The sequence below is a fragment of the Gigantopelta aegis genome, chromosome 9, assembly GCF_016097555.1.
Source record: "Gigantopelta aegis isolate Gae_Host chromosome 9, Gae_host_genome, whole genome shotgun sequence".
In the NCBI taxonomy this organism is placed as follows: domain Eukaryota; kingdom Metazoa; phylum Mollusca; class Gastropoda; order Neomphalida; family Peltospiridae; genus Gigantopelta; species Gigantopelta aegis.
The window spans coordinates 41,008,082-41,035,358 of NC_054707.1; the positions used below are offsets into that span (position 1 = coordinate 41,008,082).

Sequence of the window (27,277 nt, forward strand, 5' to 3'; positions counted from 1 at the left end):
GTAAATTTCTTTATTTCATATACATATATTTTGGTTACTTTTGCTGTTAATTGAAATGAATCGATGTAATAGTGTCAAAAGTACAGGTATTTGAACTTCATAAATTGGCTTAAAATGTACACGTGTACATGTTATCACTATAGTTTTCTAGGTATATTGTTGGAGGAGAGGGCATCAAAATAATTCCAAAACAGTCATTCAGATTACCAGGGCTGTGCTTATAAAACCTAGATTCTAGTCTCAAATCTCTTAATGGTACAATTTGTATGGCATTGCCAGGATGTTAAAGGCTCAGACTCTTAATAGTTTTATAAGAACAGGGCCAAAAGGTACACATAATGTGGTTAAACAAAAACAAGAGAACAAAAACATATATACAGTACATGAGAGAGCTACATAGTTTTGGTGTCTGTGAAACACTGATAGTAAAAATAATGAGAATTGTAAGCGTGATACATTTGTTGTAAGCTGCATTTATAGATTATTAGGTGTGTATTTTATGGTAACCTGTACATTGTTTATTTCTGTGTATGCAGCGCTTTCATAAACTTGCATATATGTTAAAACTTGCTTTTTCACTTGTTTAAAAGATTTGATTTAATCTTATAGGTTTTCAGTTTATTGGGAACTATGTCAGTCTCATACAGATGCCCAGGACATATGTGCCTGAACCGTAAGTGGTTGATTATGAGTACTGACATGCCATATGCAGGCCTCTGAAAATTGTGCGAACAGTTGTTTTGTTCTAGCAGATCCCATTTTGTATAACCTATTTTCTGTCTGTTTACTCAGGTGGATGATTATTAAAGGTGACAACTAAGTTGAACTTAAGCAGTTTTGGTTCATTTTCACCAAATTTTCCAAGTAAAATTGTTTTTTCAGGCATGAAAATAAGGGAAGGGGTCATTCAGATTACTAGTAAGTTCCCATATCATTCTCCACAATTTTTTTTGAAACAAAAACACTACCAGTACCTACATTTTTATCATCAGTGATTGTAAGCGTCATACCCGTGTTGTAGGTTTGTAAACTACGTTTCCATGGGTTACCAGATTTATTTTAATGCCTGGTTGTTGTTTTTTTGTTGCCTATGATGGATCTTTTGTGATTTTTTCACCCATACTATTTAGATGTGATAAAAAAAGTATCATCTGAATGATCACATACATAATACTATGTGTGCCAAATATGGATAGTTGGACTTTAGAACAGATTGGTGTGTTTTTTTGTGTTTTAACTAGTGTCATAATCAAAGTTCAAACTACAAGCATGAATCTAGATGGCATACAGTTTGTGTAGTGGTATTATTGAAGGCTAAAATTTGAGATGCTTAATGGGTGATTTTATAGGCCTTTTTGTCAGGGCACATTTTAAGTACTTTGAAAGTTAATAACTGTATATTCACACTGGAAATGAATAGGCATACCCATCATGTTTCTAGGTTTGACAAAACACCATCAAGATAGAAAATGAGCAGTATGGCATAGCAGACATATCAGACGGAGATATTTTTCTTTTGTGCAATATCATCATTATACCAATGTTATTTCATGGTGTTGTGGTTGAAAGCAGGTTAGCTTTTACAAGTATGTTTTTTTGTTACAGTGATTTTTAATTGCAGTATGATATCTCGTAAAGCATAGATAGTGTGTGTTTGATGTGATTTTTGCTTTAGTATTTTGTATTCGGATAAATTTAATTATTTTATGCAAGTCCTCTTTTAAAATGTATTAGAGTTTTCAATTTCTGTTTTGTATTTGATGTCTTCCAGATGTCCGTAATTGATCCAATGTCGGATAATTTGATTTATGGATAAAAACTCGTATTTGTTTGAGGAAATTAAATGGTTGATTTTGACAAACTGCAAAAGAATGCAGTATTTTTATGGTGCTATTCTTTGTGTATATTTCTTGAGGTGCAATTTTGTTCTATCATTCATAACCTGTATAGGTTCCATGTTATAGTAAGCAAAGACAATTTGTTTCATATATATCAACATATTTTAAACTGTTCTAAAACAAAATGATTTTTAGGAGCATCTTAAAGGAATGCTAAAGCAAGGTTTTTGGACTGGTATGCATATCCAATGATACATAATGCACATTATTGCTTAATATAAACAAGTATAATCATTTTGCACCATACGTAATACCTAACATGTCACGTCAGGAATTAATCTTCGAACTGAAGAAACAAAACATACCTGATTTTTGCGGATGCATCGCGATGTTCTGTAATAATATCAATCCCAGTAACACAGCAACGTGTATATGTGGTTTATTTTTCCATACAAAATAAACCACCATTGTCAAAGTGTTGAAATAACAGTATTATATTTTGTATAAAAATTAACCCACGTACTGAAATAATAGTCGGAGTGTTTTCTTGGTTATTTGGTCCTTTTTTCCGTGGCCTGTACCTGTGGTTCTTGATTGGCAGGTGTATATTTAGACGGTCCCCAGACACTCTGTCTAGACACACTAAAAAGATGTTTCTCTTTTATTAAGATCACAGGGTATTGTGTGATAGCCTCAAATCGTAATGGACTTTACCAGCCGTTTTGCTTTATTACTGTAAGTAATTCTGTAAAACCCTTGATTAAGTAGACTTTCCCATCTAAAATAACAAAACTCACCAATTACGTAGTCCCAAAGAAAAGAAAATTATCACTTGGGTATTGTGAGTGGCCGTTTTTGCGTGAATGTATCCTACCAATAGGCCTAATAATATGCATTTTTTCTTTGGATTTTTTAAAAGAAAAAAATCTACAACTCCATTTCGTTATATTGATGCAAACTGAAATATATTTAGTTAAATAGTTTATTATACTATCAAGTCATTTATGTTGTTTTACAAGTCAGGTTGATGAAAGCAAAGTGCCTTATCGTAAATTAGAGTGTTTGTTTACACTGTGCATAATAGAGAAGTTGGACCTGAGCTGACGTTACTTCACCCCAAGCTATACCACCAGACGTGACAAAAACGAAACAAAATGGCTGCCCCCAGTTAGCAGGAATAATCATGTTTTTTTTATTAATTCTAAAATTACGTGTTTTTCATTTGTTAAAATGTCAGTGTGTGTTGTTGGTCCAACATCTTTCCAACACATAAGGCTCTTGTTGGAGTTTAGTCTACCTTTAATGTTACACAAAGACTAAAAATACACACACACACACACAATATATATATATATATATAAAAATTGTGTGAAATATAAAAATTATGCCTTGGTTTACAGACAAAACAGTACATCCAAATTATTTCATTTACTACTTTTAAAATAAATTTCTATTATTGCAAAATCCAAAAAAGATAACCACCAGGTTTTTATTTAATTTCATCATGTGTTTTAAATTTTAAGAACTATTTTTCCTCCATGTTATTATTTAAAATTGAAATGGCTTAATACAGATTGTGTTGGTGTGATCTTTATGGGAAAACTCCCAGAAAACTATGCAGCTTGTATACAGTAATGGTGCTTCCCCCTAACTAGGTCTTTCACATACCATTTGTGTTTCCTTTTCTTATTTTGGATTGTTGTTTTTTAACTTCTTAAAATATATGTTGTGATAAATAAATATTTAAAAAATTCATTGTTATGGTTATTTTTCCAGCATGCATATCCTAGTCGTTCTAGCCAGTGCACCATGACTGGTAAATCAAAGGCTGTGGTATCCTGTGTGAGATGGTGCATATAAAAGACCCCTAGCTACTAATTGAAAAATGTAACCGATGTCCTAAGACTATATGTCAAAATTATCAAATGTTTGACATCCAATCATTCAGAACAACATGCACTTAAAATTAGATGTTTATTGTAAAAAAAAAATTGTCCTCATCTAGTGTGATAAATGTGTAGGTACATATTTTCTATGGAACCTATTGTTTGTACTAGTACATACAAGTGTAGGGGGATGGAGTTATTTATGTCATTGGTAAATTTTCATGTTGTATGAAGTGTTCACACTGATGGATCGGGTAATTTATTTCACCCATATTGGACCGATGAAGAATTATATAAAAAAGGCTCACAAGTGCCCCCCCCCCCCCCCCCCCCCGTTTCCTACGGGCCTGCAACTTGCTCAAATGCACATCATTTTGTTACGATCACAACTGCTACATGAGGCGACAAAATAATTGTCTGTATCCATGTGCTTATTCAGACAATGAAAACAATAGTGGACCGTTTTTTTGTCATATCCATATCTGATGATGTATGTGAACAAAGCTTAACTGGTAATACATTTATATCATTTGAACAAAATATTTATATATGTTCATTAATTATTCGTACCAGCCTCAGTAGTTCAGTCATTAAAAAACCCCAGTTTTGTTCAAGGTAAAATTTAATTATAATATTATTGTTGAGTACAGTGTCCAGGGCCCCGTTCCACGAAGCGATCTTAGCCCAAGATCAACTTAAGTGTATAGGGTAGCTTTGCACCTAAGGTAATCTTAGGGCTAAGATCGCTTCGCAGAAAGGGGACCAGAGAGTCAAATTTCACAATAAACACAGACTTGGTTTAAAATGTATTTTATTGACATAAGTAGTTTTAGAATTGGCCAACAGGCTGACATCTCTCCCAGCAATCTACAAAAACACAATAATAATAAAATAACGTAGTTAACATGACACAAACATTGCAACTCCAGAACAGTAATATACATGAAGAGAAGGAAACGAAGAAGATTTGAAAGAAAGATAAGAAGGAATGGTTTGTTAAACAATATTTATCAGTATTCTGAACAATGGTCAATTTTCAAATACAGGCGAATGGTTTCATCACTTTCAGTAAAAGCATCGGCTATTAAAAAAGAAGACATTCAGTATCATGTTTAAAATTAATTTTAAAAAGAAAAGAAAAAAAAAGGGACTAAACCACATTCCACTGAACAGGCTGCACCAAACATCAGTTTAGTTTTTTTTAATAATTAAAAACTTCTAGTATTTAAAAAAAAAAAAAAAAAAGCGCAAATATTTATTAGGCATAAGATTGTTTATTAAATGTCATAAATTAACGTAAGCCTAAATGTAAATATACATGAACTGAATAGATACTCATCTCGTTCTTTGTTCATATTTTCGAACTTTGTTAATATCGATTGATGGAAAACAGTTCTGAACATAATCTCTTACACATATACTGTCATAATTATAATATACGAAAATTTACCAGAACACCGCGAATAATTTCACCTCTTCATATCCAATATTCGTCATCGATGTCTAGACGCGTTTATAATTGCGGGAAACTATCGAAAGTATTAACGAACATTCTAGTTAAAATTAAATTGCCAGTGATAAAGCGCCACCTTGGGGAGGGGAAGGTTGTATGGTCCATGACCTATTAAACTAGTTAGGATTGGGCGCACGACTTAGTTTTGGCCCAATTTAAGTGATGCCGACCCCGACCTAGCTGTAATCTAGAATTGGCTAAGAGACATGACCTCGTTACTGGCCGTATCCATATAAAAAGGGGGATGTTTGCGCGGTTTGTCATTCTACTGCCAAAAAAACGGCACTGCTGAGATTAGTCTAAACAATATTTTATTCCATTTATTGGTGGGATTGGTCGACAGGCTATAAGCCTGCTGAGATTAGTGTTGACATTTCATGGAAAATTGTGAGTATTGGCATAGGTTTTTATTATAATTATAATTTTATTTATTTATTTTTTGTGTGTGTCTGTTTTCAGCCTATATACCTGGAACATAATTATTTTAATATTTTACCGCAAACAAATTAAAATTGTTTACAAAAAACTGGCTTTGCCGCTATTGTGTACACTGGTACTCTAACATTCGTTACTCTAATACATTGTAATACAAACGGTTACCAGTCGTCTTTGTTTTGGTCCATTGGCATTGCTGGCATTCGACAATTTCTCGTTCCAGCCAGTGCAGCACGTCTGGTATATCAAATGCCGTGGTATACATGTGCTATCCTGTCTGTGGGATGGTGCATATATGTATGTATAATATATATATGTATATATATATATATATATATTATATATATATATATATATATATATATATATATATATATATATATATATATATATATATATATATATATATATATATATATATGACTCCTTGCTGCTAATGGAAAATGTAGCGTGTTTCCTCTCAAAGACTTCGTCAAAATTAATGCTTGATATCTAATAATCAATGTTTTGCCGAATAAATCAGTGTGCTCTAGTGGTGTCGTTAAACAAACAAACTTTTTGTTTTGGTGGTTGAGGTTGTTTTTCTAATTTATTTATTTATTATTATTATTATTTTAAGTTTCGGGTTGCACTAGGCACTATTTAATATATTATTTTAAATGACAAAATTGATAAAACCTGAAGCAGATTGCGTCTGCCTGATTTTTCTACGAAGGAGTGTAACTTAAAAATAATCCATAACATCAAAATATTTCAATTAACAATTACTATACTGTTATAATATAATATATGCAGATCTGTGCGTGTGCAGATGGGGGGATGTGGCTCGACCCCCTCCCCTGCTGAAGCAAATGTCTCGACCTCCCTATGAACTTCGCTCACAACAGTCTAGACCCCCCCCCCCCCCCCTGGGTCTTAGGGTGGATCCTAGCTCAGATGGTTGTCGTAGGATCGAATCACCTCTTTGGACCTATTCTCTGATTGTTTAGTTTTTTACCGTTCCAACCTGTACACCACGACAGGTACATGTATATCAAATACCGTGGTATGTACTGTCCAGTCTGTGGGAAAGTGCATATAAAAGATCCCTTGCTGCTAATGGAAAAAATGTGGCGGGTTAGCTATACGACTATACAAGTAAAAAAATTACCAAATGTTTGACATCTAATACCCGATAATTAATAAATAATGGTATGATTATCGTTAAACAACAATACTCGGGTTTGAAATTGTGGTAGCCTAACCAAAAGAAAGATTTATAGAGCTAGACAACAATAAACAAACAAAATGATGCATTATCGGTTAGAAATCATGCCGCCTGCCTGGAAGGGTTCGAGCAGGTGCATTAATATGTTTGTTTATTTTAAAATTTAAAATGTTATTATCTTTTTTACACACAAAATTTCATGTAGAGAGGATGTATTAAATAACAGGTGCAAAAGGCCAAATAGACTGAGTCTGCGTTTGCTTTTTATGGAATGCCACAGGCGTTACTATTAGGTCTGGAGGTCATCGAGGAAACTCATTAACAACATTGTGTGTGTGTGTGTGGGGGGGGGGGGGGAGAGGGTGACAGCCCCTTTGATGTTATTTGTAATTGTATTCAGGAAATATAGCTTCATAATAATTAAAAACATTTTTACAAAGAATCTTTCAAAATTCCAGGTTAATAATTATTATATAAATCTTCCACATTATCAGTTTTGCGAGTCTATAGGCCTAATAACGGAGTTGAGTTTCAGCCATGGAAGCATCATTTGTTTTTGCTGGTTTACAAATTGAAAATAACTACTGCAAAAACTTGCTGAATAGCATATATAATCAGAAATACAATAAAATTAATCAGAAAAGCAAATATGTATAATATTTAAACATTGATTTTTTTCCTCCTTTAGAAATATGAATTTGACCATTCAAAATATTTTAACCCCAAAAATGCTCGTGAACAGTTGCCAGCAGCTGCCGAGCAGTCGTGGTTTGGCAATCTGTCTACAGGCTGGTAGATACTGGGTTCGGATCCCAGTCGAAGCATGGGATTTTTAATCTAGATACCGACTCCAAACCCTGAGTGAGTGCTCCGCAAGGCTCAGTGGGTAGGGGTGAACCACTCGCACCGACCAGTGATCCATAACTGGTTCAACAAAGGCCATGGTTTGTGCTATCCTGCCTGTGGGAAACGCAAATAAAAGATCCCTTGCTGCCTGTCGTAAAAGAGTAGCCTATGTGGCGACAGCGGGTTTCCTCTTAAAAACAGTGTCAGAATGACCATATGTTTGACGTCCAATAGCCGATGATAAGATAAAAAATCAATGTGCTCTAGTGGCGTCGTTAAATAAAACAAACTTTACTTTACTTTCAGCCGAGCGGGTCTGGACCCGACCGTCACCGTACCGTAACATTGACCTAGTGAGTCACATTAGACATTTTTAAAACTGTTATACAATTTACTGAAAAGAAAGGTGTTCGTGAATGTTAAACACTAACACGCAGTGATTAATACCATTCTTTGAATGTTTTTCGCGGTTTATGTGATATTAGTTAGTACCCGTTGAAAACGAACCACTCGGAAATTTTCGGCCGATTCTACCGGAGAATCCGTAATTGTCCGAAGCGGTGGAATGAGATTTCCGAATGACTACGATGTTTCAATTTCCGGTAACGTCACTTTTCGTACAGAAACTATGGCAGAACCATAAGATAAAGGTATACCATGGAAATTATGGCTGAACCAAGTGGAAGTCCGATTATTATTCTTTCTGAAGGTATGTTCATTTGTTTGATAAGATATGTTTCTTTTTAAATTTCATATTTTCTAAACCCCAGTAAGCTTTCAATTTTGTTTACTTGCGATTGTAAATTGGCTAAATTACGGCGACACACTGGCAAAGCAGACTGACCCCAGAAGGCCTATAAATTATTGTTCGAGTTCTGAGAAATGAGATTGCGTGGGAAAATGAAAGTAGGCCTAGCTGTTCTTTATTGCGTTTAACAGCTGAAAAGTAACACTATGACTAAGATAATGACATATTCAGTTGTTATTTTATTTTTAAAGTTTATTAGCGGTCGTTTACCATGATCTTATGTACCATCATCATAAGATGATAGGTTCATTTTATTTACCAAAAACTTGAAAAACTCAAAAAAGACCCATGGTCTGCAAAGTTCAACACATTTCATTTTAATGTTAGGGCTATGTTATGTTTTTTCAAGCCCCAACAAAAAATAATTTTAATCAGGATTAAATGACCAGGCTGATGATGATGAAGAAAATTATTTTTTTGTCCATGGCACAGTGTGTGTTAGGTAAGTTTTTGTGTGTCTGTATTATGTATAACATAGGGGTGGGCAAAATTTCAGTACGGTGCTGTCCGGTGTATCGGCGCACCTAAGCATTCAAGGACCATTTTCTATGTGAACACTATGAAATACTTAATAAAATGTGTCTCTCACCAATGAAACAGTGCATAACGTGAAATACAATACAAATTGTTTTATGTCTGTAGTAAATAAACATTTTAAAATGGTGCATAAATATAGGTAGTTCACCAAGGTAAACATCTACGGTCCGTTTTTTAACATTTTGACATTTATTGGACCCGATGTTTACAACTTGAACAGCAAAAACAAGCGTGCAGTTTCCGCCCAGATTTCAGGCGGAATCGATACAACCATGGAATTAATTATTTCGTGGCGAAATATGAGATGTACCAATAAATATAAACACTTACTGTATAAAGAAAACTTCCCGAGTCACGTTTTACGCATAAATAGACAGTTTGTCCAAATAGTAATCCTGCATTAATCCAATTTTCAGTTACGAACAAAATCTCGAATATTCCCGCCGGCCATTGTGAGCATATTTAAAATGTGATTGAAAACTGTTGGTGGAATCGGATTATTTTTATTATTATTCGTCTCGGGTTCACGAGTTTATTCCACGATATTTAATGGAATATCACGTTTTATAATAATAAATAATAAATAAATAAACTTAATTAATGAATAATATTGTTTAAAAATCAATTAATTGATAATAAATTAATAATAACAATTAAATTTAACTGAATAAAACTCCTAAAATAACTAATGACCAGTAATTATAGCTAAAAAAAAGAAATGAAATTAAAACAAAAAAGAAGAGAAAAAAAAAGAAAAAAACCTTTGAAACACATGTAAGCAATGGCCTGTAATAATAATATTTAAAAACAATTACTAAAGGAAATAATAATTTTGGAAAAAGTAAATAAATGAAGGCCTGTACTAACAATCATTATTTTTTTTAATAATAATAAAAAAGAATAATACACCCCAAAACTTTAATGTGATAATATTATTAACAATGCATATAATGCAACCCACACAAAGCACATATGTAGAAACAAAAATAACAAAATAAATAAATTTAATAATCAATTCCATTCAGTTCCGCAATATTTCTTTTTACTGGGTGTACGTAAAATGCTTGATACGAATAATTCTCGTTCCGCAAAATTTTCATTCCGCATTTTCGATGTGCCAGGATAAAAATAGCTTTCAAATGTTTAAATGTGTCATCTTCAAACATCTAATCCTGGAAAGGTTACCAAAGGTATTGTACTTAATATTTTTGTCTAAAATTTATTAAAATATGTTGTTGTACGTGTTGAGGCTCTTAAATAAAGCACATATGCCTGATTTTATTAAATCGTGATTGCAAATGGAAAATTCGATCCAATGGATAAACGTTACGGCACAGCAATAAACATCACAATAATAAATATCGTGCCGGAGACGTTTATCTTGATGAACTAAAATATAGGCACCCCTTGTATCCAAAACGATTTGTATGTCCGGTAATTCGTCGCAGTAGATGTGTATTGTTGACCCGGCTATTTATAGACTGCCCATGACCTCACTTAGTAGCCCAGAAATGCTACACTATTGTCCCAGGATTATTTTAGTACTTTTTTGTTTTGTCTTGTTAAAAATATTACTGTGAAAATGAACGATCACACATTACCCATCTCATGATCAGTTTCAGAATCGTTTTCTTGAGTGGCACAGTACTGCAGATGCATACATGGTCAGGGATTCTAGATTATGGTAGCCCCAATCCCATGGCTAGTGATATTCAATGTTGGGCTAGTAAATAACTACTATTGCCATGCCCAACGGCTAGTAAATTTTTGTTAGTCAAATGTTGCTGTTACGTCTATTTTGTAAATATAAATATCCTGCCCTCTCACCCCCCCCCCCCCCCCCCCCCCCCAATGTTAGTGTTTTCAAGCTCTATCTCCCGTTTTAGGTGACATATCCGATTATTACTATTATTTAGTAAAATTGTATTAACTTAAAGTAAAGTAGGGCTAGTGAATTTTTAATCAGGGCTAGTACATTTTGTAAATCACTGATCCCAAGGCTAGTGGATTTTATAAAAATTCTAGAAGCTCTGATGTTAATTTTTATGCATGGCTAAAATGCCTACATGGATTATTTTTCTTGGGTAGATTGTGCACACACGTGGATCTTATTTCGCTTTTATTTTTTGTAACAATGTGACAATTGTGAACTGGAATGACTGTCAATTAAGGTATAAAACTTTAATGGTTTTTTTTTTTTTTTTTTGCATTTGTCTGTGTTTTTCTTTTCAGTTTAAACAAAAATAACCACAATTTTTTTTTATACCGTTTACTTATAATTTAAAAAATGCAGGAAAGGTGTTTTAAGACTGGTTTTAACATTCTTAATATCAATACGGCTGACCTGCTTCGCGTTTATATACACAAAAACAGGTGAATGATTTATTTTTAAGTTATGATATAATTATTAATAATTCTAATATATAAAAAATTGCACCCTTAACAATATTATATACATGTTGATACTTGATTACTCATTGAAAAAGGATTTGAACTTTAATTCGTTAAAAACACCGACAACAACCTAGTACAACTTATTAAGCATACTTAAGCAAAATACCAAGTAGTGCCGAATCAACCGGACGTGCCGATGGTATCGCTTTTATGACCATCACAAGCCCTGTTGATAGCTTGGACAACAGATGGAGCTTTACAACAGATGGAAGCAATCAAATGTTGCACAACATGTGGAATGTTCTGCCACTCATGCTGCAGTGTCTAAGAAGTTGCGGAAGTGTCCGGGGCAGTGGATTCCTCCAGCGCACACACTGATCCAGTGCATCCCATAGATGTTCTATTGGGTTTAAATCCGGCGAATGGGCAGGCCATGGTAATGTCTGGACGGTGCGATGCTGCAGAAACTCCTGATTGACACATGCAACGTATGGTCTAGCATTGTCATGCTAAAACATTCCACTGTTGACGTTCATGTGCGGAATGATGTGATGCTGCAGGATCTCATCTTTATATCTGATGCCCGTCAGTGCACCTGCCACATGCACAAGACCTGCCCATAAAGCAGAGATGGTCTGTCTGGAGACGCCAAAGTGCCTTGCCACAGCTTGTTGAGATGCCCCTGCTTGCAATCTCCCAATAACATTATTGCATTGAGCTGACGTCAATCTTGGCATTATTACGCTGGGTTGAAAATTAACATGAAAACCATGGTCGCCAGCAGGGCCAGTTGAAGAAAAATCTTACTGGCCCTTCTCAAATTCAACTTTTCACTGTCAGAGTTCAAACTACAAGATAAATTTTGATTTTGTCCCAGAATAAAATACTAGTAAGCTAATTAAATAGGATTAATTTGTACCATAACATTTAATAATGTTAAATAGTAGGTCTACTAGATAATTATGGCATATCCAGTCCATTCCAATAAGCCAACGACTTTAAAAAACAATTCAAGTGTCCTAAATACGTTTTGAGCTATATTTGTTTACAACCCCAAACCAAAATCGTAGAAGCGGAGACCGGCGCTGTCAAAATATAGAATATATTCTATAATATCGTCTCCTGCCAAATCTGTAATTCGCGCCAGCATAGACACAGTGTGTTTTGTCGCATTGGTCATTCAGTTCAGTTTCAGTGCATTTCTTTGTTAACTGGTACCATACTCGCCAGACTCTAAAATCGATGGTAGCCAAATGGACTACATTTGTAAAGTTCTTAGTCGCCCTTAGCCAATAAAGGTCGCCATGGGTGACCGGACAACTGCTAATTTTTAACCCTGATTGCGTTACCTACAGTGTCGATATGCGGTCTGTTTGAATCACTGCTCATGCCCTTTGGTACCTTCTCGACTTTTCTTACATGTTGTAGCCTCACGATAACCTGAATGACTGTTCTCGACCTGTTTCGATGCCTGGAACTTCATAATGCACATGCTTCTCTGATGGTTGCATTTTTGCTTTTCAGTACAAACGTTGACTATGGCTGCATTTATGCGAATCAGACATGTTTTCTAGTGTTTTTGCATCACCATTAGCTCACTTACTTGATTGTTTTTACAATGTCTGATTCTGTAAAAATAATCTGATGGCGTTATTTTTCACCAATGTCAAGTTTTTTTGTGTGTTTTTTAAGAGTATATAAAAAATAAGGATAAACTGCATTATAAGGGCCATTCCAAGCTGATTTTTTTTTATATTATTATAATCAGTCACTAGTGGTGTCAAGTTTGTTGTTTCTTCTTGTACTAAGTTGTAGCATATGTGCAAGGTGCAAGCATCTAAATTTAATATATGGATGTGAATTGCAATATAATAAGTCTTAATGTCTGATTCTGTAAAAATAATCCGATGGCATTATTTTTATCAATATCAAGTTTCTTTTTTTGAAGAGTATATAAACATAAGGATAAACTGCATTATAAGGGCCATACACCTGTTATTGTATTCACTGGGGTAGGCCTAACAAATTGCCAATTTTACATACATGTACCTTTAATAACTATTTAATATCTTTTTTCTTTGTTTACACATGGAAACCAACACAAACATATTTATATCAATTCCATCATCTAAACTGGAGGAACAATTACAATCATTATTAACATTTACCCATAATTGATTATGGATTTTTATAATCGATAATCACATCGGAGCTAAGCTGATTTTTTTATTTATTATAATCAGTCACTAGTGGTGTCAAGTTTGTTCTTTCTTCTTGTACTAAGTTGTAGTATATGTGATAGGTGCAAGCATCTAAATTTAATATATGGATGTGAATTGCAATATAATAAGTCTTAAAGTCTATGTCATCAGACATATTACTAAGACCCTTTAGTCATCTTAAAAAGGAAAATTTATGGTTTATAACACTAGCCCTAACTGTAGCTAGCATATTAACATCGAAGGGATAAAGGATCCTCAAGCTAGTCCGGTTGGATTATTCATATGGCAGACATCTAGGCATTGAATGTGGGGGTTTTGTCTTATGATTGTGAGAAAAAAAAATCTGTGATTTTCTGAAGTGCAAAACCTTGCTAAATTTGCAACCTGAGATGTTGTTAGGCCGTCAATGGTGGTAAAAATGAATGGTTTAAGTGATGTTTAGTTTTGTTTACGGCCTGTCAACTCTCATTCCCTTTGAATAAAACTGTACAAGTACAGTTGTATTATAGTTGTTATAATTGTGACTGTTGCTCTAGGTGTGTTCTTTTACCACTAACGAGTACTATTCATACACTGACACAAATCTATGTCACAATATATTGCTTTTTTCTGAAATTGATTGGTGGGACTGCTCGCCATTGATACAAACAACCAATTGCATGTGATTTGACGTGATATATTAATCACTGAGTGTTGCCTCAGTAGTTGCTCATTACAATTACATGTATAAACAGGGCAATTCCACGCTAAAGTGGATATCAGGGCTAGAAAAAATAAATAAATCTACATGCACCAGGTGCATGCTGAAAAAAAAAGTTCCATGCACCAAACATACGGCAACTTCTTTTTTATACGAAGCTATTCGGATTTATTCGGCGATACCTATATTTATTTATTAACAGTACCGGAACGTTATACAACTGCGTTTATTACGGATTCTTGATCAAATTTGAAAATTTCACCCAACGTAAACGCCTTACAGAAATCTATAATAGGCCTATTACAAAAACGTACGAATATTTGTGTTTTGTATTAAGCAAGTTATCAACTTTTTTAACTCAATAAGATCTGTTGGTATAATATAAATTAGCCTACGGAATTTGACGAGAAGTTGATATTGAAATAATCACTGGCTGATTTCGAGTTAACTACACGAGTAACGCACCTGCACGTTCGCAACCATCTGATTAAGTGCCCATATCTGAGGTCGAAAATGTTCAAGGCAGTTACGGTACTTTGTATTGATCACAGATCTGGCGGAGTTCAATTTGTCAGTGACGACAACAACTGTGTTATGCGCGTGGATACCCCAAAGTCGGTCTCGACCACCTTCCCTAATACCGTTCACGGATATAACCGAGATATTGCCGGCAATTTTCGCAAATATATTTCACGGAAATGACAGACAGGGCGCCATTGTTGTAAGTAGGATTATGGAATACAAAATGGATGCGCCCATAAGATAAAAGTTATTGTTTTCATGTGGCGAACAGATTACGAAATGCATACGCAAAATTCAACAACTGGAGTCTGAATCTGGTAGGCAACAGGATACTAGTATACACAATACACAGTACTTGAAAAATATTAGCATGCACCGCGTGCACCCGGTTTTAAAAGTTACATGCACACGCAAAAATCAGCATGCACCGTTGCATGTACTAACACTGCATTTCGAGCCCTGGACATGGAGTGAAAAAATCAAATCATGTTATTCCTTATATATTAAGATTGTTTTTAATGTAAAATGTCTGGAGAATCCAAATCTGATAAGTAAAATATTGTAAAATAAATAGATGTGTATTTTATAAAATAAATAGATGTGTTTGACTTTAACTATTTTATGAGGATACCGTCACACTAAAAATATGACACTTCCATAATACACACTATGAATTTATTTACAGCAGCCATGTAATTGAAGGTAATATTCTTTTTATTAGTGTTTTTGTTTTACCACTAACAAAGTACTACACTTCATAATCCACTTTAATGCATTTTTTTTTTTTTTAGATTTAGGGGAAATTAGAAAACATAGAATCAGTTTATAATTCTGTTTCCGAAAACAAACAAAAAGTTAGATTGTATTATTCATATATATGTAATCAAGGAATCAACTCATATTTTCTGAGTATATGTTAATGAACATAATCAGACACATTTACTTTAAAATTCATACATTATTAGTAAAATTATATAGCTGTTAACATATGTAATTCCGTTACCATAGGTTTGTAATTCCGTTACCGTCTTTGGTATATAGTGTCAAGAAACTCTTTAATATAAACCTACATAGTACTAAAATGCTACACTCTTATCCATATACACCAATACATCAAGTGATGTAACAATAGGAAGATATACAAAATCTTTTTTTTTAAATCCATATGGTAATAGTAGTAGTAGTAGTGGCTCCAAATGCATTTGCGGAACACCCATAGCAAATATAAATGTCATCCATTAACAATATAGAAATTAAGGAAATCTGATACATTTTAACCAAACAGTACTACTTAAAAGCTTCATTATGATGACTAAACTTCTGCAAATCCATGACAAAATTCAAGTTATAATTGAAACCTACATGTACTAGAATTATATCGGGGCTCGAAATATGAAGCAAAATATGGCCTGCCATTATTTATTTTTTTAAATAGCAGGCCAAAAGAAATATGGCCTGCTGTGAAACAAAAACGGCCTGCTGGAAATAAGACAGCACAACGTGAATGTAGGGTTTGGGACAATGTGTGGAAAATTAGGACCTCTGATATGTAGTTTAGAGCATTATAAAATTAAAATGTAACAGAATTATGAGCTCGGCCTCAGCTAAATAGAAGATGAAATGATCGTACGTACATCCGTTTTTTGAAAAATGACGCGATTTTGAGTTAATTTTAGCAGGTGAATGTTTATTTCACTTGCAAGATTTAAAAATAGACTTCTTTTCACTTTTTACAGGCTGCTATTTCAAGCCCTGTACATATATCTTTAAACATATATGGGTGATTTTTACAAAAAGGGGGAAATAACGGTAAAGAATTTTTCAAAAAATAAAGTATTGTATTTCTTGCTTTTGAGAGTGAAATATAAAACATATATGTTTCATGATGTATAATTTCAAGTAGCAAAGCCAGATAAATAAAATCAAGAAAAATATGCACAAATGTATTTTCGTTGTTATGTCTTTAGCGTTAGGCCCCCCCCCCCCCAAAAAAAAGTTTGTTTCAGGTAACATGGCCAAAAAAAGTAGGGTAGGTAGGTAGGATTTTTTTTTTTTTTTTTTTTTTTTTTTAGTTCAAAGAAAGGTTACCCTACCTTAAATGTGTTTGCCAGAGAAAAACTCAATCTCAAGATGAAAGACATGAAGGCAAGCTGTATGAAAAATCTTAGTTTACTCTTTGCAGCCAGAGAGAAATAAAAACAATCTCACTGTCAATGTCAGTTTTAAGTTTCACATGCCATTTTCAAAAGACACAAAAACAAAAAAAGTTCAAACTATTCCTTTCACCAATAAAAGTCAGTAGATGACTGCACAGAAACTTCACAGCTTTGTCCAGTTTTGTCATAGGATGACTGCACAAATTTGTCCAAGTTGGTCAATAGATGTTTGCACAAAAAGTTCACAGATTTATCCAACTTGTATTGGAAATAACAAAACAATACTAATTTTGTGTGCAATTTACAAATCAATCGGCTTAGAAATGAATAACTTGTAGTAAATTTCATCGTAATAAAAAAGGCGTTTCTAACCCGAGTACTCTGACTGTAAGAGAGCTAGACGGACATTTGGACATAAATAATGAGAGCGTGTTTATGTTCAAATGTCCGTCTAGCTCTCTTACAGTCAGAGTACTCGGGCTAAGGTGTTCCCTGTGGAACGGACTTATAGTTTTAATGTTTATTAGCCTATTGAACGGACCCATGCTAAAATCACTCAAATTAATTTATTCCCAATTAACTGAAAGACTGAAATAAATGTGAACTGTTTAATGTTAGTGGTTATTCTTGAATATTCCGTTTATTTAATTATTACCCATGCTCAGCAGTTGATAGGCCTATCTACATCACTGGCATAGGAAGCGGCATCGATGGTTTATATATTAATTTTATACGTGTGTGCACCCACCCACCCCACTTTTGATATCTTCCTACAGGCTACACCCGTGTATATTAACAAATTCTGGGTACTAGGCCTAAGCAGTAGCCAACAACGAAAATCGTACAAAGTCTTCTTCAAATGACCTTCACCTTTGCGTGTGGAAAAAACGCGATGACTTGTAGTCTGTGCATGTGGTATCGAGAAATCCTTTATTGTTTTGTTGAGATCGCACGTTGTTGTTTTTGGAAAATAAACCTACATTGTATGAGATGACTGGAGTTACGATAATACGATATATTTTCCTCTATAGGCCTACAGTATTTAGCAGTTTGTAATAAAAGCTGTTTAATCGCCACACACGTTACCGTACTGTCATGCGATCTCGTGTGTCACCAATTACCGTGGTACCTAATAAGAGCACGTGTTATTAATAGTGTTCTACACTCAGTTTTATAACTTACTCTTCTTTGGCTAGTGGACAAACAAAATTTACTAGCCAAGCTTAAAATGTTACTCGCCACAGTGCGACACTACTCATTTTATATCATTTATGAATGTGTTGTAAGTATCTGGATTGTTTTCACCAAATTACTAATATTACGATGAGTTCCGAATTGTACCGACAATTAATACGGAATTCACAGTGATCAATCGGACAACTTTGTAAATAGTGAAATGTTCCGACTGCACAATGCTGTCAACAAATTTCATTTGTTTTCGCTGCTAGGACTCTGAACGCACATGGCAAATAATTTAATACTTAGACGTTTTTGGAGTCAGTCGCCACATGGTGACGATAATAAATTCAATCGGTCGCCACGCCAACATTTTGGTCGCATTGGCGACCATTTTGGTCGCAACGTAGAACACTGGTTAATGATTCCAATTTCAGTGGGGGTGTATAAAAACCATCGCTGCTATTACTGTGCAACTTCACTGTGTGCTTCCCCCCACCCCAGCAGAAAAAAAAAGTTCAGGGTCGGTGGTAAAATTTAGGTTCGGTCGGGTGACCGGAAACAAACAATTTTTTTTGTTTGGCCTTAATACCTTAACGGTAAAGAGAACTATTCTTTACAGTTATGTCTTTACGATTAATTCCTTAACGGTAAAGTCATAACGGTAAAGAATAGTCTTTATCTTTATCGTTAATGGACTAACACTAATATATATATATTTGTTACTATGGCATACCTGATTACTAAAAATGTTTGTTTAACAACACCCTAGCCTATATTGTGTATTCAGTGGTTATAATGTGACATAAATACAATATCTATGACACATCCTCAATAGAAAGAACAAACCACTGCCACATAGGATACTCTTTTTTTGTAAACAATGGATCTTTTATATGGTCTTTCTCACAGACTGGACAGCACAAACAACATCCTTTGATGAATCAGATCTGGACCATGGTTGGAATGGGAAATAGAAGTGCATGCAAATGTATGCATGCTAAAAAAAAGAACAAGACACACTAACATATCTTTTGTATTCAAAATAAAGGCTAACATTTCATTCAACATTATTAAATCTTTAATCAATAACAAAGAACACAATTGAAGTGGGTTTTTTTTTTATCAAAACTAGCTACGTCCAAGTGAGGTCAATTGGAGAAAAAGAATGTTTTACCAATCCCAGAGCATGCTTCATAATAGATAACAGGTGGAAAAAACCCTCGGAAAACTATATTTCTTAAAGTGTTTTACAAATACTATTAATATTAATATTATAAGAGCTACCAATGAGAAACAGCACATAAAACATGCAATTTATATAGTTATCTTAATTTATCAAAAGTGTGGACTTGGCAAGTTTTTGTAAAATACCTTTTTCATTAAGAAGTTAAACATCAATAATTCCAGTAAGAACTTGAATTAAACTGTCATTTCTATAATTAAAAGTTAAAATTCTTAGTAAATTGTAAAATTAACAACTCTTCAATTACAAGTTAAACATCAATAATTCCAGTAAGAACGTGTATTAAACTGTCATTCATACATTTAAAAGTTAAAAGTTATTGGCCAACTGTAAAATCCGATTCAATAAGTTCTCTGGCAGCTTGAATGGTGGTGGACCTTGAAAATTTATTTCTGACAGAATTCTCGATGTCTCAACTTCGTCTATGTCAGGTGTTTTTGGCCAGTCAAACAGAGAGTCACACTTTTTTTCTAGAAATTTAATCTTCACCATATTTTCAGAGGGAGGTTCTATGGGATGTCCTATGTAGAAGGTTTTTTGTTTTCTGAGTTTGTAAAACACAGCATAATAATTTGATATCTGCAAATCTTCCACATCGGGTTTTTGGTTCTGCTTTAGATCCACCTTATCTGATACAACCATGTGCTTCTGTGGTAGACTGGGTAACCAGCTAGGATCTACACTTTCAGGTTCAATATCTTTTTTGTATGTGTTTATTTCATTTTCATTTGACTGATCAGCAGAAAGCCTGGCACCCTGCCATGCCTTCCAATATATATACTCTGTCCTGTCGTCTGCATTTAGTGATGATAGGTCATCTTCAAGAACATTATAGCCTTCTGCAAAGCGCTTTTCAAACTTTTTTATTTGTGAAACAGTTAGCTGTTTTTCTAGTGCCTCAACTGCTCTGTTTTTTTTGTTTTTTTTCATTTTGAAAATAATGTCAATCGGGCAGTGACAGCTACAGAGGCCCTTTTCTGTTCGGTCATGATTGCAATAGCAGGACAGGTTTCGATTTTCTGTTCGGTCATGATTGCAATAGCAGGACAGGTTTCGATAGGATAACTTTCCACGGGATGTGCATTTCAACTGATGTATCTTCATAGTGCCTTTTATGACATCACTATTGCTTTTTTCTGCAATCGTTTCTACTTTATTAATATCACTTGAAGAAATCACATATAGCTGAACATTAATAGCATTTTTCAGACAACTATACAGCTTTGAAACATCAAAAATATCCTGACCATTGGCTACCATGCGGTCAGCTGTACATTTCACTTCTGCCCCAACACCATCAACTGGTCCTTTGCCATGAGAGGCCTCATGGAAATTCCAGTATACTTGTTGAAAGTCTTACTGTTCAAATGGAAGTGAAGACATAAGAACAAAGTTAGTCTTGTTTCGATACTGAGTGGTAGGACCATCTGACACAAAGTGAACCTTTTTCACACCAATGATTTGCAGTTCTCTCAGAACAGGATCTAGGTGAGCCCATACAGCAGAAGTGGTGTGTCGTGTGTCATCACTCATGGTACAAAAACACTTTGTGTATAATTTTCCAGACAAATCTTTCAAAGTTGCATGACAAGTGTGAAGTGACACTTGTCTTCGACTGGCACCAAAATGCATTGCTTGGATGTCTTCAGCCCCTTTACAGTTATAATTTTCACTGTAGTCCACCTGTAGAACACATTCATTTGAAGTAATGTTTTGCTTAATGATCGTTATAGCTTGGTACTGGTGCTGAATCCTGTATTGGTGAGGCATCAGCTGCTTCATATCCTTTATGAATGCTTTACATAAATTGGAAACTGTATCAGTTACTGGCATTTTCGTCATTATTCTCACTAATTTTTCCCTTCACAGTAATCCTTTCCTCTTGTTTAGGTCGCCACTCATGGTATGTAACAGGATCATTACTGAATGCAGAACTTGTAAGCATTTCACTCAACTTATTTTGGCATTGTTGACATGTGCCATACATGCAGTTGTATTGTGAAGAAGAACATACAACATCAGATATGATATTTGTTAGATTACCATATTTCAAGGAACCCAGTGAATGAAGTTTTGCTGCTTTCAGCTCACAGTTGCTATGTAATTTACATTTTACAGTTTCCCTGTCATTCACAGAAAGGGATACACAGTAAAAAGGCTTCAGACGTGTGAAAGATGTATTGGACAGTTTTTCTAATACATGTTCTCCTTTAAACTTCTCGTATAAATTCAGCAAAGTGTCAGTTAAATATCTTTTTTGCTTTTTAACTTTGCTTCGTGTAATAGTTTCTTTTTTTCCACTTGATGGCACACTATTCACATCTTGTAAGAAAAAATCTCTTACTATCTCAGCTGTTTTTGCCAATCCTAAATTCTTTTTTCTGTTGCTTTCAAAAACTGAAAGTGTGCCTAATGAATTCTGGGTAACTTTTTTAAGTCTTTTTTTTGACATTGCTATTTCTGTTCTGGCTCTTTTAATCAGTCGATATTTTTTCAAAATTTGCCCAGTGGCTAGTTTATGGACAATTTGCTTTTCTCTGTTGTTCTTTGCTTGTTCTGCCAGTTTCTTTTTTACTTCAGTACATATTGCAAACCCAAATAGAAGAGCCCGCTTCACTTTATTTTTATCACCACTGTTAAGGACACTGTTCGTCCTCGTTGCTGGAGAGGCATTTTGGCCGATTTCATTCACATCATTTGTCTCATGTGTGTTAAGCTTTTCCATTTGTCTTTTAATTGTGCGGATTTCTTTCTTAAGGTCTTTAATTTCTTTCTTCTGCTTCTCAATTGTTCTGCAAGCTTTCCTATTTTCTCTTCTGATCTTTTTTCTACCAGCATTTTTCTGATGTGACGGAACATTTAAAACAATGTTTGGTTCTGGAACTGGTACAGGGCTTGTTGGTGGTGTATCTGGAATAGGTACAGTGACTTTGTCAGTATCAGTTTTTCTTTTGCGTCTTTTTTCCTTTCTCCATTTCTTGCGAAGCACTCTTTGACTTCTTTCAGTTAAATCTCTTATTGTCTTTATTTTGCCCTCACTCTTTCTTTTTTTGTACCTAGCCCTTTCTTTTGCTTTATAGGCTTCATGGGCCTCAGGATCTTCCATTAGCTTTAATCGAGATCGACGCATAGCGTCTGCATTTGATTTTGATTTTTTTGGCGACATGAATATTCTGAAAAAGAAATATATTCAATTAATTTGCTGTTAAATAAAGAATGATTTTACTATAATTAATATATATATATATATATATATATCATCGTCATCGCTCGATTGTGGTTTTTTTTCTTTCTTTCTTTCTTTTTCTCTCGGCTGAAATTTCGTTTAATAAATTTGATTGTGACGTTTGTCATCGAATAATATCAACAACGCAATCAGTATATATATATATGTATATGTATATGTATATGTATATGTATATGTATATGTATATGTATATGTATATATATGTGTGTGTGTGTGTGTATATAGAGAGAGAGAGAGAGAGAGAGAGAGAGAGAGAGAGAGAGAGAGAGAGAGAGAGAGAGAGAGAGAGGGGATGGAGCAAAGGGGGAGAGACTAATCATTTGCACACACATTTACAGTTAATTTTTTTATCTAGCTACTTTAGTACAGACTACATTTACACGTACCTATCAAATATCAGAATGTTACCAAAGCAAAGGAATGTTTAGTGATACCTCCAGCACATTGTTTTTCCAGTGGCTTTTAGGTGTCATTCATGCATTATTTCAGAGTTCGACAAATCCGCTAGCCCGGCGCCCATGGCTAGTGGTTTTTAAGTTCGGGCTAGTGAGAAACGCAAAACCAGTAGCCCCTGCGGGCTAGTGGTTTCCCCCCTCCTCTCGTCATCGCTCGATTGTGTTTTTTTTTTCTTTCTTTCTTTTTCTCTCGGCTGAAATTTCGTTTAATAAATTTGATTGTGACGTTTGTCATCGAATAATATCAACAATGCAATCAGTATACAATAATAATCCACTTGAGCTAGGTCTGCAAACTGCAGTAACATGCTATCTCTACATCATCACAGTTACAGCATGCATTGTTTACCTTTCCCTTTCAAGTTTCTGGCACAGGAAATAAAGTCTAATGACATGCGTGTTTTGATTGGTTAGACACGTCACGTGGTAGTTTATCTCGCACATATGTTTTAGGCTAAGAACTTGGAAATCGCCAATCGCGACGACAGGTTAATCTCAATCAAATAAACCCCAGCCATGCTTTGAATTTCAGTGTTTGTTTTGTTTACCTATTGTTTTCTAATTTAACACTTCGCTAACATGTGGTTATCGGCAATCAGGAAAACAATTTACTTTAATGGTAACCGCATATGCAATGACTCGGCTTGGCCTATTACGTGTAGCAGTTTGGATAATACGTCACAGCTGCCGATACAAGATAATACCTTTTTTGTTCATCAATTAACAACGGATTAGATGTCGCCGTTATATTCTTTTGATATCGGTCTGACACGGAATAATGCCCTGTATTTGGCATCACCGTTCCTGGCGACATAAATAGTAGGCCCTAAATATATAACCAACTAGGCCTACCAAATACACTGATCCATCTATTATTGTGTGTCACACTGTCGTACCCTCATTTAAATTTAATTATTTTGATAGTGTGTTTAGATACCAACCAAGAGTTTGCTCAATTATTTTTCCCCGGGGGAAGAGCAAAAACGAAAACGGGACAATGACGATGGATCACACTTGACAAAAGACAAAACGTACGACACGACAAAAAACTGAAAGTTACAACATGATTTAAGTGTTTGTTTTATTTTACTGTTATACTCGTAAATGTGTAATGTTACAAAAATTATATAAAAATCCAGTTATAATTGATCAGGAATTTGGGCTAGTGCTTTATTTTGGTGGGCTAGTGGTTTTCACAAATATATACAGTGCTGTCCGGTGTATCGGTGCACCTAAGCATTCAACGACCATTTTCTCTGTGAACACTGAAATACTTAATAGAATGTGTCTCTTACCAATGAAGCAGTGCATAATCTGATATACACTACAAATTGTTTTATGTCTGTAGTAAATAAACATTTTAAAATTGTGCATAATTGTAGACACCCCCTTGTATCCAAAACGATTTGCATGTCTGGTGATTCCGCGCAGTAGATGTGGATTGGTGACCCTGCTATTTATAGACCACCCATGACCTCACTTTATAGCCCATAAACGCCACGTTATTGTCCCAGGATTATTTTTAGCAATTTTATGTTTTTTTATTACTATGAAAATGAATGATCACACATGACCCTTCTCATGGTCGGTTTCGGAATTGTTTTCTTGAGTGGCACAGTACTGCAGATGCATTCATATTCATTGCCATGTATAGCTATAAGATGCCTACATGGATTATTATTTTTCTCGGGTTGATTGTGCGCATGCGTGAATCTTATTTCACTTTTTATTTTTTGTAACAATGTGACAGCTGTGAACTGGAATGACGCCGTGTTGACGGTCAATCAAGGTATTAAAAGTTTTGTTTTGTTTGCATTTTTCTGTTTTCCTTTACAATTTTCTGTGTTTTCCTTTACAGTTTAAATAAAAATAACCGAAAAAATAATTATACAGTTTACTATAATTTTAAAAATGCAGGAAAGGTGGGGGTTTTTTAGACTGATTTTAACATTTTAATATCAATACGGCTAACCTACTTCGCATTTATACGGAAACACATGAATGATTTATTTTGAAATTATGATATAATTATTGATAATTCTAATATTTTTTAATTGCACCTGTAACAATAAATATGTTTATACCTGATTAACCATTGAAAGATGAATTGAACTTTAATTTGTTAAAATCACTGACAAACATGACAACTTCCTAAGCGTACTTAAGCAAAATACCAAGTGCGCCGATATACCGGACACACCGATACACCGGACATGTATGTACATACCTTACTAGGTAATAATGTACTTCTGTGTACATTGCTATATATAGCAACTATAACATGAATATTGTGCGCCCAGTTTAAGATTTTAATCAATAACTTCCTGAATAATTTATAACTACTGAACAAAACAATTTAATAAAAGTGGAGTATTTGCCTGAATGCACAAATGATTGAAAAAGTATAAACGCTAAGACAATCTTTAAAAATGTTATCCTACTGTAACTCATCTTGTAGATGGCAAGTGAATGTTGTTTATAATCCATTTAAGCTAATCACAGACATGTATTTTGAGCATCTTAATCACGAAGAACTGAATGAAAAGTAATCTTAATGACGAGTTACGTGACAATATATACTGACAGGAATGGTCTGCTAAGACATGTACATGTAGTCTATAACAGTGTGCTACACCTTTGACAGTGTTACACTTAAATATTATGACAGTTTACTGCAGGTTCATATAACTTCTATCTAGGGTTGACGGGTGGAGGGTGGATGTATGTAAGAATATGATAAATAAACAGTGTTTTAAAAATACCTGTATACATGTGCACATATTTACTTTGGATAAAATTTGAGTGTTCTGTTACATGAACATACAGGACATAATGTGTACATTTATGTCTGCTTTCTTTAATCCTAACCTGAACATAAAGGTATATTTTTAGAATTATTGTTAGGACTTCCTGAATAGGGTAGTAATGAACAGGTATTTTATTTTCTCAGGGTTGGGTAACCTGGGGTTATGGAGCAGGTGTTTTGCAGGGTTGAACGCTTGTTGTGTATGGTTACTGTATGCTTGGGGACAGGTCTTTCATTTGTATGGGGAGAAATCAATAGTTTTTAATGAAGGTCTTAATTAATATGAGATAAAAGGAGAAAAAGTAGACTTGTTGATATATGTATGTAAATATAATTACAACAGAAACCAGGGAACATTCTGTTTTCAAAATCTTGATAAATTAGCGATATTTCTAGTCATTTGAAAATTGATTAGCAAGTATTGGTTAAATTTTTTTATCTTGTGTGGCAACCTGTGAAACTTGCATAGCGAATCATGACACAATACTAAACATGATTTCCCCTGGAAACCTCCATACAGAAGGTGTAAAAGGGTTGAATGGCATTTAATTTATGTGCTTTTGTTTAATATTTGATCACTGATACTTAATTTGGCATCAGTTTGTCTATTTCTTTTTGCTTAAATTTAGTCATGTTCAAGGTCTGCCCATAAAAACTGCACCATCTTTAAATTTGCTGTAACAACATTCCTAGTGTTAGCAGGATTATCAAAATAAGCTACTATTCAGAAAAGTCTTTGACTGTTGTAACATTTTGCCAGCTACATGTACAGTTTACAGATTACATTACAAATTAATTACATGGTTTAGAAAAATAACAATGCACCTGCATTGAATAAGCAACCTTCTAATTTCAAACATAATGGAACACATACACAGTTTATGCTGAAAAAATTGCCTAACACAATTACTTTGATGATTTTTTTTAATTGATTTTTGTAAAGTGTAGCAAAGTCAACTTTACTTTGCCCAAAAAAATTCAGTAAAATCAAGGCCATGAAACTTGATAGTTTTTGAATTAGATTTTATTACATAAGGCTTCAAATAAAATTTGTTTGTATCTGGGAACATGATTATACCAACAACAAAAAAACAAGAAGAAAAAAAGGAGGCCAAGCATAAAAGTTTCCACCAGGTATTAAAAACCTGAATAACAATTTCTTTGAAATTTTAATTGGCCACACATTTTTTTTGCATTTTATATATATATATATATATATATATATACATATACGTCTAGTATATGTTAAAAACACACTGGTTTGTAATTTAAATATTCTTTTT

The 27,277-nt window shown here is 34.2% G+C and overlaps 2 protein-coding genes across 2 annotated transcripts in view; one reads left to right on the plus strand and one right to left on the minus strand.

Moving 5' to 3' along the window:
• Positions 1 to 5,319, minus strand: part of LOC121381396 (nucleoporin NUP35-like) — a 39,274-nt gene extending 33,955 nt beyond the window's left edge. Inside the window, exon 1 of the mRNA XM_041510687.1 lies at positions 5,175 to 5,319. The gene's annotated coding sequence lies outside the window, so the exon portion shown is untranslated. The remainder of the gene's footprint in view (positions 1 to 5,174) is intronic.
• A 3,015-nt stretch (positions 5,320 to 8,334) lies between these two features.
• LOC121381344 overlaps positions 8,335 to 27,277 on the plus strand; it is a 46,121-nt gene continuing 27,178 nt past the window's right edge. The window contains exon 1 of the mRNA XM_041510625.1: positions 8,335 to 8,434. Coding sequence (XP_041366559.1) covers positions 8,383 to 8,434 — 52 coding nt within the window. The 5' untranslated portion in view covers positions 8,335 to 8,382. The remainder of the gene's footprint in view (positions 8,435 to 27,277) is intronic.